Genomic DNA, 16,678 nt, shown 5'->3' with positions numbered 1-16,678 from the left:
GCTCGATGGACTGGAGCAGCTGAGGCAACAACCATGTGATGTGAGTGAGAAATAATAGGCATCGCAGCAGTTTGTGGCAGTGTGAAGTTCTCATAGATCACCAGAGGAACACAGGAAGAGCGTCTGGATTACTTTCAAAATAAGACAATTGGTCGAAGAGAAGTTGTTAAAAAAAAGAGCTCATAAAGTGAAACAGCAGCATTTTCCTTTTAGTTCCATTCATGCAGGTGGTGCATGCTTTTTTGCAGTATTAGGGTCATCCTACGTCAGTGGCTTGAGCAGCCTCTGTCCACCCATAGAGGCTTGAGACAAACAACTGAGCTCAATATCCATCCACCCATCTTCTGAACTGCATTTTTCTGTTCAGCTGCCAATCCCAGTTTACTGTGGGCGAGTGTGCGATACACCCTGAACAAGATGCCGGTCCAGCAACGGGCAAACACACGGAGGCAGACACACACACACGCACCCACATTCACACCTGGGGGCATTTTAGGGTCACCAGTAAACCCCTCACATACATGTTGAGGAAACCGGAGTACCTGGAGGAAACACATGCACACACAGAGAAAACATGCAAACTCCATACAGAAAGGCTCATCTGGTAATTCAACCCAGACCTTCTCTCTGTGAGCTTCCACCGTGCAGCCTGAGCCCAATATTCCTGCTGCAGATAACTGTGTTATCTTACTGTTAATAATAAACGGTTCACTGATTAAAGGGCAATTATATTTTAAACGAAACAGTTTAATTTTATTGTTATTTTGACCACTTTTCCAGCAATATCTTTTTGACCAGGTGTTCTGCTTCTGATCACGCCTCCCTGTCGTGACCTCGGTCTAGAGCTTTATTTTCAAAGATGTAGCCGGAAAGTGGATCAGAACACATTAACTTGACGTCGTGTCGGCGTGTTTTGTTTGACTCAGTGCAGTCCACATAAGTAAAAACAGTACTTCACCAGAGGGATAAAACAGAGCAGCACTAATAGGCTCCAAACTGTGCGCACAGTTTGTGCCGGTGACATGAAGACAGTGGATTTTTTATTTTTATTTTTTAATGGATGTGTGTGTGTATGTGCACGCGGTGCCCCTGATTTAATGGAATTCCAGATGACAATTCCAATGTAAAATAGTTGTAAAGTGAGGGCGAAACCAGGAGTGACCGGCGGGGCTGTGGAGGCTCTGGGGGAGCTGTCACTTTCTCTTGTGTGTGCATATGTGTGGGTGCGTACAAGGATTATCATTACGCACGTTATGCGGAGCGCAGTTTTTTGGTGATGCGCTCAGTCGGGAGAAGAGGAGCAGCGAGGAGCGCTTGAGCGTCGACCGGGACATTTAGCGCCATATTCAGGGGATCCTGATGGTTATGGGGGCGCCGATTTTGCGCATCGCAGGATTTCCAGGCGCCGTGTATTTGATTTATTTTGGCGAGAGCTCCGCCGCCGCTGCTGCAGAGTGAAAGTCAAAGATGCGCACCGCTGGACAAAGGATTTAGAGGGAAAACGATAAAGAATACCCTCCATATTTTTAATCCTTGCACCCTCGTTGCGTTCTTTTTCCCCCCTGTGTGGACTTACATTCATTCTCACTGACGGGCTGAATAACGGGGCTCCTGTCCGCTTGTAAGCTGGAGGAATCATCTGGGCTCGTCGCGCACTTGTCCATGTGGATGGAGACAAAACGCGCAAACACAGCGAGAGGAGCTCATTCCGACATGTGACATTTAAAAAAAAAAAACGGTCTCCTATCAAACCCAACAACTGTGCATCCGTGGTTTTTTTTCCTCTCTCTCCTCTAGATCTCATCTGTTTACATCGATCAAGGTACGTGCTGCTCACCATGTAGCCCAGAGAATACTGATTCACTAAAACGAGGGGCAGGGGGGTGAGTGCTGGACATATAGTCGCAAATCCCACATAGGGGGATCATTTGAAAGCACGTCTGTCTATGTATGCTTAAAAAAAATAATATTCTGTTTTTATGTGAGGTTTAATCGAGGTGGAGGTTGCATCCTGGGAGGGAGAAAGGAAACGTCGATGCGCCAAATGCATAGGTGTGTGAAGCAGAGAGGGCACACAGTGTTACAGACACGTTGCAGGAATATGTATTTACGCACAGAGCTTGGCACATGGCTCTGTCCTCTAGGGTCATTAAGCTTACAAATATTGTATGTGGATGGATTATTGGGTCTGTGTCAAAACGGATGTCAAATTTGCTTTGGCTCATTTCTTTTCTCACGAGGATATAAAAAAAAAAAGCAACACAAAATGTTGGGTCTCATTCAGTGGCCGCGCCTCCATTTTTATCTCAAAATACTCTGATATATTTCAGGAGTGCCAATCAAATCTCTTATCCTTAAGTTTAGAGGTTGGATGTCATTCTTTATTTTTGGATTTCACACACACACACACACACACACACACACACACACACACACACACACACACACACACACACACACACACACACACACACACACACACACACACACACACACACACACACATCTCAGTAACAATGGTTCCCCTCAAACAAACACACTCATCTGGAACCCCCCAGGGACCCTCCCATGTGGCCTGTATTGTTTAGAGAGGGGGTGTGCTAAAAAAAAAATGAGAGAAAAAAGAGCATTCTCTAAACGTGTGTTTGCATTAAGCTGCTCCTTAGGTCAGCTAAAACCAAGGGTGTCCCCCTTTAGAAGATGTGTCTCTCCCACGCCAGACTCATAAACAACAAGAACAGTCCTCCATGATGTCCAGAAATTGCAATTAAATGCCCACTTGGGTCTAATTACATGAAGGAAGCTTGTATGTACATTGGTGTCAGTGCATGAACTCACTTATGAGAGAGTTGGTTAATAAATAGATGATATACATATCCCAGGCCATTGTCAGAACTGGACTTGTGTACTATGAAAGCTCTTGGGCCTATTTTGGAGTCTTCTGATTTCCATCATTGATCAATATTCAACAGAGTGGGGCTGTTTATTCTCTGACGGTGCATTTATGAGTTAGTTAGCCCCCTCTTGGGAAAAGATGGAGCTACAGCATGTCCTCTGGGCTGACGCCATATGTACCTTATTTGGACGATTGTGTGTGTGTGTGTGTGTGTGTGTGTGTGTGTGTGTGTGTGTGTGTGTGTGTGTGTGTGTGTGTGTGTGTGTGTGTGTGTGTGTGTGTGTGTGTGTGTGTGTGTGTGTGTGTGGAGCCACAAATACACGACACGGATGAGTGTGCAAGCCAGAGTGCAGTTGTCACATACATGGGAACTTCCTTGCTTCTCCTTTCATACGTGCATTTATATTCATACACTCACCCCTCCTTCCAATGCGCGCGCACACGCACACGCACACGCACACGCACACGCACACGCACACGCACACGCACCCACACACACACACGCACACACACACACACACACACACACACACACACACACACACACACACACACACACACACACACACACACACACACACACACATGCTCCAGGCACAAGGCTCGCTCCAATTCTTCCTCTGCACATCCGGCTGTTCCTCTTTTTCTCTTGCTCCTCTGATCACAATCACGCTCACTAACCAAATCTGATCTCCCCGGGCTCGTGTGATCTGCCCACCCCCCTTCCCCAATTTATCCCAGCCCTCACTTTGTCTATAATGGAAGATGCTCATTCATATCAGAGGTGGACCACATGACACCGGAGCGCTGGCTCTGCTTCCAGGGACATTTGGGTGTAGTTGTTGGATGCCTTCACATCTGACTGGTCACCTCTTGTTTGTTATCGATGTTTCAGGGGGAAAAAAGGCAAAAGGGAGTAGAGGGAGGAGAGCGAGGGTCGCAGATTAAACATTGGCACAGTTAATTGCCAACTCAATTAGCATATGGTCTTGCTGTGAGCCTAGTCACATGGTAATGAGGCCTAATTAGGGTGGTCGTAGATGTCTGAAGCGGCTGAGGAGAATACTTCCACTGTCAGTTTCTTCATTGAGGTGCCCGGGAGGTTGGTGCCGTGAATGGCCCACCTCATTTTTAGTCCAGCCTTTCAGCATTTTGTTCATTTGTTTCTTCCAAAATTCTCTTTCCTTGTGAGCCTATTTGTTCCTAAAAACTCTTCATACAGCTCCTCAATATTTCAGCAACGTCACACATCTACTGCATCTCTTCCCCTTGTCCCTTCTCTTCACACTTATATTCCCATGTAGCCTCACCTGTCACTAACAGCTGTGAAAGAAAAGTGAGGCCACCCTGGAGGTTAGACATGTAAAGAGATTTGCTACAAACTTAAACAGATTCGATGGTCGGGTGGATTTTGTGTTTGTTGTTAATTCAATAAGAAGGTACCAACATTTGCAGTGGTGAGCTAAATTCATTACTTTAACATTCGAAACAGGAACACCAATAGGATCTTAATGAGCAGAACGCTTCATTTCAGTAACCTTGTATGAGAAATATAATATTAGATTTGGGTTTTCAACACTCCCTGAAAGCACCGCTGAGAGGTCTTCTTTGCAAAGTTAAGTTCAAGAATTAGAACATGCCTTGTGTGAAAGTGTCCTTGACTGAGACAGAAAGCTCCTCTCTGTAAGAGTATGCCTACAATCACTCCATTTAATTTAAAAGACATATTAATTTTTCAAGATTCCACCAATCACTTCATAATACTACAACATTTGCAATTTCCTCAAGTAAAACAAGGCAACCCCCCCCCCCCAAAACAAAAACAAAACATAAAGACAAAACAAAATAACTTATAAAGCTGCTTTAAGAAAAGTCAAAGTGATGGCAGTTTGAAAGGTTTATACCCGATAAACTGGCTAGTTTTCAGAAATCATGTTCAGCCCTCAAACTAAACTGATGAAGTTTGTCGTTGTTGTTCAGCCACCGAATTATTGTAAGGTAAACATATGTTTGCTTGAGAAGTTTATGAATCAAGATGAACTCGTGAGAGCATTCATCAAATATGCTCTTATTAATATATACATTTTTTCTGCAAACTACTTCTTTAAGGGAACTTAAAAGCACAAACGGTGGATGATTCCTACATCAACTGCACATAACTGTATTTTTGGTTAATAGTAAACTGGAAACAAGCTGGTAGAGTTTCGTAAATCTGACATTTTCAGTTATTAAATAACTGTCCCGTTAAGTGTTCCACTTGCAACTTTTTTTTTCTTGATCCTTTATAAAAGAAAGATGATGCAAGACTAAAAAAAACAGAATGGTTAGAGTCACTAATGAGACAGTCAGATCTTTATTACTTTTTTTTTTTTTTTAGAGTGAATCCATTTGCTTATTGTGCCCACTTAAATGAAGAAGGCGGTGTCACAAGCGAAACAGATGCCAGGAGCCTCTTTATCGTTACCTGTCAACGGGATCAAGATGTTTCCATATACGAGTTGCCCTACAATCCTTCCCTTATACCTGCAATACATTCTCTCTTCTCATCCATGATTGTCAAAATAGTTGAAACAGTTGGAGAAAAATGAGAACTAAAGCGAGTCGTCAAAATGCAATAACATTCCCAATTATCACCGCAGTAATTAGACAGCATCTGGTTGTGTACTGGGTCTGATAATTATAGGAGGTTGTAATTGGACAGGACGGCTTGCTACATTTCCCCCCCTATCCGTGCGTATCCAGCCTGGAGCGGATCTGAATGACTGCAATGCTGCACATTTGCACTCTCACGCTTGTATTCCCGTTGTGTGTTAACAGCAGCGTTATAAGGACTGCACGCCGCATACTTTCCACATTCAGCTCTGTGTCAGAATGTGCTGCCTATACAGACGCATGCATAATACATGCCATCCAAGACGAATGGTACATTTGCATGTAAATAGAGGCAACACACATGGGCATGGTGCCAATGTGTGTGTGTGTGTGTGTGTGTGTGTGTGTGTGTGTGTGTGTGTGTGTGTGTGTGTGTGTGTGTGTGTGTGTGTGTGTGTGTGTGTGTGTGTGTGTGTGTGTGTGTGTGTGTGTGTGTGTTTGAAGGGGAGGGAGCATAACGTGCAGCAACAAATGCATGTGACACTGCTACGTGCAACATACAAAACTAAAGATGGACTTGAGAGTGTCAGAAGGCTGCTTGGCACTGAGGAACATGATGCCTGAGAAACAGCAGCCATGCAGCAGAGCTCCTGGATCCTTCCCTTGGTTACATAAGAGACACAGCAAGAAGAAAGGCGAGGGGATGGGAGGGACAGAGGTGGGGAGGGGGAGAGGAGGAAGGGGCACAAGGAAGGAAGGAAAAGATGCCAAAATGGAAGGGAAAAAGGGGGCGGGTTTAGGATTAGACGGTGAGAGTGAAAAGATAAAATGTGAGGATTGAAGGTGTGTGAGGAAGATCCTTTATAGCCCATGTACAATTGTCAGCAGAGGGCTGACACCGCTCTGGCTCTTCTGGAGTAGGGGTGGCATTGAAATCCAGCAGAACGGAGGGTTTTAAATGGAGGGGAGGACAGAAATGGCTGCATAGAGTGGCAATGACAGAGAGGGAAACATGTCTCGAAAGATAGAGGGGAGGGGAGGATGAGACGGCGGCAGCATCCTTGTACTGCACAAAGCAGAAGGCCAGAGGCTCGCTCTCTCTCTCTCTCTCTCTCTCTCTCTCTCTCTCTCTCTCTCTCTCTCTCTCTCTCTCTCTCTCTCTCTCTCTCTCTCTCTCTCTCTCTCTCTCTCTCTCTCTCTCTCTCTCTCTCTCTCTCTCTCTCTCTCTCTCTCTCTCTCTCTTCATACAGCTCACTTGAGCATAAAGGAAAGAGGAAGACTTGTGAACATACGTGCTATAGGTGTGTGATATGCAGTATATATGGGATTTTGCACATGCATGTGATTGAGTGCTCGGCCCCCTGGCAGACCCTCTGTGTGCCTCCTTCAGCTTTCAGCTCACCAGTCTGCCAAGTCGCACTCAAAAAGCAGCCAGAGCAACCATCTGTGCAAGAGTGAGTGACTGGGTGAGAGGGTGAGTGAGTCGAAAAGTCACGAGTGTGCAGAACATGAGCTCCAGTCTCTGATTGTGAGCCGGCACTTGTGTCTGCTTCGTGACAAAAACTGTGGCAAAAATAAGAAAAAATGACTTGAAACACCCAGAGAGATGAGCAGATTGCTCGGCTTGTGGAGGATGAGTGACTGAGTGCTTCACTCTTTGTCTCCTCTCCCTTTTGTTTTACTCCTGTAATTTAGAGATGGGCCGTAACCATGGCTATCACCATTCGGAAGAAAGATGGCATTATGGAGGACGCACGAGTTCATCAGGAGTGTTTTTGTATAGCATGTCATTGTCAGGTGTTTGTGTCTCTGTGTAAAGAAGCTTTGGTGACTCATCCCTCTGTAAGCGCTGATTGATGTTAAAGTAGACCAGTAATCACTAACGGCTATGAGCTGCTGCAGCAAAGACAGAAGACAACAGGAAACAACTGCAGGAAACGAGGGAGTGAGGAATTTTAGTAATGAGGAGGTGTGAGGAAGAATTTTGGAGGGTGTGAGTCTCTGAGGGTTACATGAAAGAGCTCTAAGCCAATGAATATGCACAAAACATATATGCACACATGCATATTTCACTGATAAAGCCTCTGGGAGACTCCAAGAAATGAATTATCATATTTTCTGTTGTAAACAAGTGCTGTCTTTCAAAATACTTTCAAACTGGAAATGAGCTCAGAGAAATCGCAGGCGTTTGCATAAATATGTTTACATGAGACCAAGAATGAAAATACACCTACATTTAAAAAAAAAAAACCACACATTATGGACATTACCTGACATGAGCTCCTTTAGCAGTGTTTTCGTTTTAGCCACCTTCCAGTTTCATGAAAAACTAAACCCAGAGGATAAAATATGAAGAACTGACACATCACCTTCAAATATTTTACATTCATTAGAAAGCCTTCATACCTATTAAACCACTTTAAATAAAATGTATCATCAGTTTACAGTCATGTCTCTTGGCCACTTGATGGCTTTAATATTAACTCTCAAATAAACCAGTCAGGAGGTTTTACATCCCACCTCATGAAAACTTTTTTCACTGTTAGATTGCCCTAAAGACTACCGCTGTGTTAGGGCGGTAAAACTAAAGCAGAACTTTTATACCATCCAAATCAGGGTTGCATGGACAAGGGAGCCAATTCTAGTCTATTTGCTGTTGATCCGCCGCACTTCATCAATGCTCTGTCTAATAACATACATCAGACTGTCTTGGGTACTTCTCCCTGTTGCAGTCTGCCTGATTTAATAAGCTACATGCCGAACAGACTGACGCTCGTGTAAACCTGGTTTCTCCTCGACTGTCTGACCATGTAACTTACTGGTGTGGAGGGAAAACATGATGCTATGGCTATTCAGTGTCCTTCACATGGTATGTAAATATTGTGATACAGTCTATTTGCGGACACTGTGAGACTTTGGACGTCAAAATATATTCACAGGACTAATGTTCTCCGAAATAAACAATCCAGTGTTGCAGAGTGGCGGGGACAGAAAGGTGCATTGTGGGAGCTGATTGTTTAACACACTAATGCGAGAGTCAGCTTGGAAAGAATTTCTGAAAGCTTTGTGACAGAAACCTGGCAGGAAGATTGGTTTGCGTGTTTGTGTGTTGTTGTGGGGCCTTTAAATACAGATCACCCCCCACCACCCCACCACCCCCCACCTCCACCCCCCATAAAACACGCAGCCTGTCAGGAGAAACGACAACACTGATCATCCCTGCAAAGCCCTCAATGAAACGAAATGTGTATTTTTCTGTTGTGTGTGTGTGTGTGTGTGTGAGTGTGACAGCTGTGATGAATAAAGAAAAAGGCAGACTCAGACAGCATTGATTTTGCACCACACTGCTGCTGTTTTGGGGTTTTTTTTTTCTTCCCTGGGACACTTTCAAAAGTACACGACTACTTGTACTTGTGCTGGAGGCGCTGTGTATTTGTGTGCAGTGTATTATGTGTTGTCTCACAACTTGCTAGATTCCCTCAGATGTCTGATAGTGAGTGAAACTGCTTGTACGCACTCTTCCCATAAAAATATGCATGATGCTGCAGCTTACCTGTCTGTGCCTCAGTGGCTGGTCTGCAGAACGAGCTGTGGACCGAGATGCTCAGCACGCTGAAGAACTGACAGATCTGAGTTTATAGCTATCATTTACATCAGCGCTTCTATGTGAAGCAGTTTGCAAGGTAATAAAACCTTGAGAGGTTTACAAAAGGTTATAGGGCTATAGGCCTTTATTGGTAACACAGGATGTGTTTTGGTGTATTTTCAAAGGCGTCAGTCATTCACCCTGCATGAACTACTGTCCTTTGTTTTCTTTCTAAAACACAGCAGTGGCTGATTGTTTGCATTGTCACACAGAGAGATGATTGCAATGGGACTGACTGACTGCTGAAGCTCAATAGCTTTCCAAATGTTTATGACCAGGATGACTCACTGTATTCTCCCTCTCTCCCCCTTGTCTCCCTTTCTTTCACTGTCTCTATTCCCCCTCATTGCCCCTTGTTGCCTACAACATCCCCCTCTCTGTCTCCTCTTCTGTTGATTTCTCAGAGATGGCCTTCCAAGAGGTTTTCCTTCTGATGCTGCTGTCTGTTGCTCATCGGGCCAGCAGTCAAAACATTGATGACCCCCAGTCGAATCTCCCAAGAGGCTGCGGCTGGGGCCTGGTGCGCCCCTACACCCTGCTCTGTGATCTGGACTCTATATGGGGAGTGGCTGTTGAATCTGTCGCTGCCGGTGGGGCGCTGGCTGCCATCTTACTCGCTCTAGTCCTACTGTGTCGTCTACGGCACATCAGCGAGGCTGAAAAGCGCAGCGGCGTGGGACCCATCCTTTTACTGCTCCTCGGCATCCTTGGCTTGTTCGGTCTGAGCTTTGCTTACCTGATTGAGCAGGATGAGTCACTATGTCTGCTCCGCAGGGCCTTGTGGGGTCTTCTCTTCGCCGTTTGCTTCTCCTGCTTGCTAGTTCAGGGTGTCCGTCTGCGCAGGCTCGGCCGGGAGCGGAGGAGCCCAGGGGGCTGTGCCCTGACAGGCCTGGCGTTGGGTTTGAGTGCTGTGCAGGGCATCATAGCTGCTGAGTGGCTACTTCTCACTGTGTTGAGGGAGGGGAGAGCTGCCTGTCAGTACCTGCCTCTGGACTTCTCACTAGCCTGCAGCTATGTGCTCGCCCTCCTACTAGCCGCGCTGACTGCTGCCTCCCTGGCCCTGTGTGGGAAGACTCGTCAGTGGCGCTGCAATGCCATCTGGCTGCTAGTGGCCTGCCTGATGTCGCTGCTGCTGTGGGTGGCCTGGGTGGGCTTCTACCTGTATGGCAATGCATGGCTTGGCAGGTCTCCGGACTGGAATGACCCTGCGCTGGCGATTGCTTTGGTGGCTCAGGGCTGGCTGCTGCTGATCTTCCACGCCATTCCCGAATCCCACATCTGCCTAAAACCGCCACCCCAACCCACCGCACCAGACTATTTCGACACGTCTCAAAATTCAACGCGGATGAGAGAGACAAGCTTCGATGAAGACATCCCTCTATCTCACAGGCAGTTTGTGGAGAACCAGGGCTATGGATACAACGATGAGAATACTGCAGGTATGGCAAAATCCAGTAAATTAGTCCAGACAGGCATCATTTGTGCAGATAGCCTGTAGGGTAAATGTAGGCCAAAGTGAGTAATAGAACACCAGAAAATATTTGCATGCTCAGCAAGAAATAAGTAAAGGAAGGAGTTTTGCGGTGCAGTGTCTCTTTATTCAAGAGGGACAGGGATCATTCTGAGTCACAGTGAGTAATCTGTTCGCCTCGGTCTATTCCACGCCAGGCTTGAGGAGCGGTGGCGGTGCCGGGCAGCACAGCAGTAACACTGGTGCCAGGCCAAGCGCTCCTTTCCGCAGCAACGTCTATCAGCCCACCGAGATGACCATGATCCTGAACGGGGGAGCGGTGAGTACATCCTCCCAGTCACAGGTACATGCCGCTTACTCGCCGCTCTCTCATTCAACCACGCCGACAGGACTGCATGCACATTTGTGCGTACTGGACCATAAGCCATTGCACAAGAATGAGGGAGAGGTGAGGTGTGAGTGTGTGTGTGCATGCTCACGTGCTGGGGCCAATTGTATTCTGTGGGCACGTGCACGAATGGGTTTGTCACAAATGGTCACTCATCTGACATTGATTTGTGTTTGGGTGATTGTGAGAGAACTTCCTGTGTGTAAATAACCTGCAAGTGTTATCTGTTCACCGAGTGATGCGATCATCAGCCGCACTCGTCATTATGCAGGATGAACGGCTGCTCAGGCTCCAGAAGGTGACCTGCATTCCAGTCCCTGTTATTCAAGTTAACCTGCACAACAACTAAAACCCTAAAGCGACTCCCTACTAACTGAAAGATCACTTCCAGTTACTACTCCTTCAGTTTGGCGTGTAGATTTAGCCAACAAAAGGAGCACAGACACTTCCTTAATCAGCTTTGCATAAAATAATGTTACCTCGCCTGAACAGTGTTTTTCTGGCTGAAAGCCAAGCACAATTTATTTTCATAACACGCTTAAAAGATGCTCAAAGAGAGGCGCGCTCATAAGCCATAAAATATAACCAGAAGGAAACTCCATTTTCAACAGCAATTCAAAAGACAAAAATCATGTAAATATATTTAAACATCCAAAAGAAAGAATACAAGAGTAAGCCAGATTATGGTTTCAGGATGTAAGACTAAGCCAACAAAAGAGTTTGACATTTCAAGAGATAGGCATAGTCACTATCTTGCAGAGAGATGAGAAATCAATACCACCCACTGCACTGGAAACTAAATATGTAGCTGCTGCCAAGAGATAGTTTAGCTTAGCAGAAAGTAGATACAGAGAGGCAGTTTGCCATGCAATGTGACTTTAACAGATTAAATCAGTGCTTAATAATTACAAGTAATTAGTGGCAGCCTCAGGCTTTATAGTTGCTTTGCAGACATGCCTATTGCTTTTGGTAATTTAATTATTTGTCAAAAATACAAATGTGAAACTAGATAGAAAATGTAGTTCCCAGATGTCAAACATTAGCGTTTGTAGTTGTATTGTGTCCATAAAACAATAGAAACTTTTTGTCTGCCTCAAGCCGTCCATGGATAATAGCAGGAAAGATTTTATCCAAATCCAAAGAGCACACCACCCCTGGGTTTTGTGCACAGGTGTGAGTGGGGTCTGCATGCTGCTACTGTATGTGTCAATATGTAATTCTGACTGACTGTTAATCATTTACGATCTTCTATCTTCTACCTACAGGTACCCTCTGCCCCTCCCACCTACACCGGGAGGCAGTTGTGGTGAGGCTGAGGATTGGATTGAGGATGTGTGACAGAAAATAAAGAGAAGAGGATGGAGAGGATGAGGAGGGAGGGGTCCAGGACATGGAGCCTGTCCAGCTGGATTGGACTTACAGCACAGATGCCTACAGGGCCTTGTCACTCCATGTACAGACTTAAACACTGACTGTGTGCCAATTATGTATTGAATGAGTGTGAGTGAGACCGAGAGACAGCAGTGCATGGAGGACAGAGCTGAAGCTTTTCTCGCACACGAAGAGTTAACTTCAAACATGACCAGCAAGTAGCAAAACAAACAAAAAGCACCGAGTCAGAACCTAAAATATCAAGATGCAGTACTCCTGTTTTTTGGTCTGATTTGCTCCTCTGACTCCTTAGCACTGTAGGCATCCTTAAAAACTGTGAATTCTCTTTCTTGTTTTTTTTTTGTTTTTGTTTTTTTCTCCTGCTCTGTCTCTGGTTGCGTCAGGCAGGATGTCTTTTCTGCTGCTCCTCACAATGCTGGCACTCAAAGTGGAAACATTTGGCTCTGTCCTCCATCCTTCCATCCACAGTGTAGGTGAAGACAGAGCACATGGGCAACTGTACAGCTCGAGCACCGCCCTCTTAAAAACAATCCAGCCTCTGTGGGTGTATATGTGCAGTATATGAGAGGAAAGAGTGTGTGTGTGTGTGTGTGTGTGTGTGTGTGTGAGTGCATTTCCTACAGCTCTCCGGCTCCAGCAGACCATCCCTCCGCAGACTGTTACCCCGAGCCTCTTTCCTCCCTCTCCCTCTCCGTCTCCGGTCTGCATTTCCCCGCACCGTATGTGAATACAACAAATAACTCTTCTCACCTTGCGTCATCCTACCACCTGCATGGACACTTTGCAATCACAGACTGCGAAGCCCAAACTGTGGCTGGAGCAGAGGCTCCCAGTGACCGCAAACGCAAGACAAAGCAGCCCGTGCACCTGAACAGGGTGGCTCACAAGCTGCTAATGAACTGCTGTTAGATATAGGACGGAGCAGAGTGGATCGTGATTGGACGAGGAGGGCGTCAGTCATCAGCGAGGAGGCGTCTGCTTGATGAATCTAGGTCAGACCGCTGTGCTCTCCCACATCTCCAGTGGCCACTGGCGGTTTGAACCAGCCAAGAGAAACTGTCACTTTGTATCAGCAGGAAACAGAGCGAGGAAATGAAATGGTCTCTCATTCTGAGTTCCTCCATCTGTGTTTTAGTGTGCGTACGTGAGTGTTGTGATTTCACAAGTGTTGGCTGGGAAAGAAAAAAAAAAAGAAAAAGAAAATCAAAGTCCAAGTTGCTCTCTGGTGCTAAATATTCCTCCACTAGCGTCTCCAGCGATGCACAGAACTACAGAAACAACACTGATGGAGACGCATTTGTCAAACTGTTAGTGACAGACTATTTATAGAGCTGTGGCTGGTGAGTGGAGATATCCTCGAGCCTTAGAAAGATCAGATTTATAGTGCGAGGTAGAAAGAGGAGGATCAAATACAGGAGGAGGAGACGGAGGACATCAGGAGGGCAAAAGGAAGGAGATAATGGGGGGAAAGTCTATGCGATTGTCAAATCTCTGACTTCCTTCAGCCTCCGAATCTCTGTGAGAAAACGCTCACTGGTGCGTCGGTGTGTGTTTGCGTGTGATGTGGACGCGGCTGTGTTGCTCTGCATTATGTGGTTGTCTTCTTTATCTGGCAAAGTGTCGCTTCCTCCCTCCTCCTCCTGCTCCTCCTCCTGCTGCTCCTTCTCATCTTCATGCTCCTGCTGTCTCTCTGTGGTCAGCTATAGCTCAAGTCCCCGTGCCAAGAAGGACTCTTGTTTCATTGGAGTCTCTGTATCGCGCTCTGTTCCTTCATCTTGACACCAGCTCTCTCTCTCACTGGAGAAGCTGTGTACATAGTAGTGCTGTAAAGCTTTGCTTGCTCGTTTCCCTTATTATTATTTTTCTAACTGTAGGAGTTTGACCAGTGACACACTGGATAACTGACCACTGCGAAATATTTTCTCTTTGTTTTTAATGGTTTGCTTTGTGTTCATATATTTGCTTGTTGTTACTTTATGCTTCTATTTTTTTAATCTAGCATATTGAAATTGTTTTGCCAACACTAGATATGCTTTTTTTTTTTTTTTTGTTCTTGGATTAATGTTCAAGGAAATTATGTGAGTTGTCATTTCTGTTGGTTGTACCTCCTATTCTCAGCCAAGACAGTGGTCCAGTCATTGCTGATACGGGGATACAAACACATGATTATTTCAAATTTTTCTGAAACTCAACGATGGCTGTGAATAATTGTGACACTTACACTAATTTTATTTGTGATACTTTAGGGATAACCTTAAGAAAAAAAGCAGGGAGGGCAAGATAAACTAACTTCAAACTCACCTATAGTCAGTCTCGTGACCCTTGATCTTACATCAACCCTCAACTAAGAAAAGACGTGGGGGTCAACCTTTGACTGCTGCTGTATGTTTATGTCTTACACACTGGCTTTTCTAAAATAGGACTGGTACTCGCAGGCCAGCTTCATGCCCAAAGACAGCTTGTCCCCCTCCGTCAGGCTCTGTTTGGGCCGATCCTGGATACAGGCCTCAGATCCATGCAAGAAGAACGGTCCTCAGGGTTTTTGGATGGTCAGCAGTGACAGGACTGAGCTCCTGAGTGTAAAAGCTGAGGGGGGAACTTTCAATTGTTGTGATGTTTTCACTCAACGTGGAGTACATAAAAAAAAAATCATAACATGATGTGACTTCGTAGATTTTGCACTTGTCGACTACCTATCTGTGCATGCTTATCACCATTTCTACATATAAGACCTTTCTCAGATGTACTTTTGAATACTAACTATTTATGTAAGGGTCATGTGACAGCAATCATAATTTCAGTGTATATCAGATGACACACTCTATGTCTGTGCTTTCTACAACACAAAAGAGAGCTGGTTTTTGAGAAGCAAAGAGATTAAAGTCAGGGGAAATGGTCCAAACTACACGATTCCCCAAAAAGGAACAAAATGCCATCATCACTGGACCTAATAAAACCTTCCTCTGTTGGTTGGAGACTCAAGGGTAAAAAAAAGAAAAGAAAAAAAAAGGAGAATCTTCCGACAGATATTGTCTCTATGTTTAAAATCAAATAGACTGTGGTGAAATTTGCACAAAACCTGTATGTTAAGTTTGTCGTCCATGGGAAGTTGATTAGAAGACCTATCCTCCCTGGGGTTGACGTGTCCTTGCCTGTCCTCTCCCGATTCGTCTTGCCTTCAGACTGTTCCTGTGGGGCAGCTGACATGGGGTAATATTGGTTTTCACAGCTATGACTGTGCAGTGACGCAGCATGCCTATGTATAGAAACTCGATTCCCCTGATTAGAAAAAGAACAAAAAAACAAAAAAAAAGAACCCAACAACAACGGTTAATTATCTTGTTTCTGTAACTGATTCAGGAAAAAAAAAAGTTCAATAAAAGTGTCATGTTTGTAGTTAAACATTTATTGGGTGTGTTTTCCTTTCCCTGTAGTACCATGGTCATTTTAGATGCATATGGATTGATAGGGCCATTTCATGGTTGTCAATACATCTTTTAAATACATACAGTTAAAGTTTATGTATAACCTTTATGAATATAGCAGTTTACCAAACGTGCTCAGACGAGTTTATAAAAAGGGAAAATGTGCCTAAATAAATACAGTTTCAAACAACAATATCCTATCTGTTATATTGTGGACTTTTGACATGGCCCTCCCATCGTCCCTGACTGACCCCATGGCGGTCATTAAGAAATCATGAATGAAATGAACTTCAGTGTGTCTGATACATCTAATCACCAACAACTAATATTTTAAAAGTGACGGCTTTATTTCTTGCAGTTTGTGCTTGTCGGTGTACAACTACCTTCATCCATCTTCACTGCATTGACTGTTAAAACAAAAATGTCACCTAATTTAAAAAAAATTAAATAAAAAAAAAAGCAGAGTTTTAACAAAATGTGGACATTTTTGTGCTCATTCACTATCATTGAAGGTGCAGCTGTGGGGTTAGTGTGTGGAGAAGACTCAACTTAACTACTCAACCCTGTAATTGGCTGTAAATGTGCGATTGCGTGCCAAATTATTCCCTTTTTATTAATTCAAGGAGGCAGGTCAACAGCCCAAATACTCCGGTAAGATAAGAAGTCACAGAAAAAGAAACAGTTACCTAAACTACTGTCAATTTAGAATCATCAAATAACCAGGAACACGTTTTGGACTGTGGAAAGAAACCCGAAGAAAATCCACAAATGCACAGGGGAAACATGAGATCTTCCCAAAGATAAAAAGGTGTTCAAACTGAGTTGAACCAAGAATATCTTTGCTGTGAGGCGACACCATTGTGAGTGC

At 44.8% G+C, this 16,678-nt stretch overlaps 1 protein-coding gene across 3 annotated transcripts; it reads left to right on the top strand.

Annotated features, from left to right (window-relative positions):
* Positions 1-879: 879 nt before the first annotated feature.
* On the top strand, positions 880-13,562 carry gprc5ba (G protein-coupled receptor, class C, group 5, member Ba). Of its 3 annotated transcripts, XM_080488093.1 has the most exons (5): positions 939-1,822; positions 1,987-2,052; positions 9,539-10,573; positions 10,803-10,924; positions 12,259-13,562. In XM_080488093.1, the coding sequence occupies exons 3-5, from the start codon at positions 9,541-9,543 to the stop codon at positions 12,301-12,303; spliced, it is 1,200 nt and encodes a 399-aa protein (XP_080344219.1). In that variant the 5' UTR covers positions 939-1,822; positions 1,987-2,052; positions 9,539-9,540; the 3' UTR covers positions 12,304-13,562. The 3 variants fall into 3 exon arrangements, with proteins under 3 accessions (XP_080344217.1, XP_080344218.1, XP_080344219.1); XM_080488091.1 differs by lacking the exon at positions 1,987-2,052 and having other exon boundaries at positions 880-1,822; positions 10,803-10,948; XM_080488092.1 differs by lacking the exon at positions 1,987-2,052 and having other exon boundaries at positions 920-1,822.
* The last annotated feature ends 3,116 nt before the right edge of the window (positions 13,563-16,678 follow it).

The sequence above is a fragment of the Lipophrys pholis genome, assembly GCF_963383615.2.
Source record: "Lipophrys pholis genome assembly, chromosome: 19".
NCBI classification, from domain to species: domain Eukaryota; kingdom Metazoa; phylum Chordata; class Actinopteri; order Blenniiformes; family Blenniidae; genus Lipophrys; species Lipophrys pholis.
This window is presented reverse-complemented; position numbering and strand designations above follow the sequence as displayed.

Bases quoted from the DNA above. Each gene is read 5' to 3' on its own strand.
- gprc5ba (XM_080488091.1), top strand. From the start codon at position 9,541: ATGGCCTTCCAAGAGGTTTTCCTTCTGATGCTGCTGTCTGTTGCTCAT. The intron at 10,574-10,802 runs GTATGGCAAAAT...ATTCCACGCCAG, and splicing joins CAACGATGAGAATACTGCAG to GCTTGAGGAGCGGTGGCGGT. The intron at 10,949-12,258 runs GTACATGCCGCT...TTCTACCTACAG, and splicing joins GTACATCCTCCCAGTCACAG to GTACCCTCTGCCCCTCCCAC.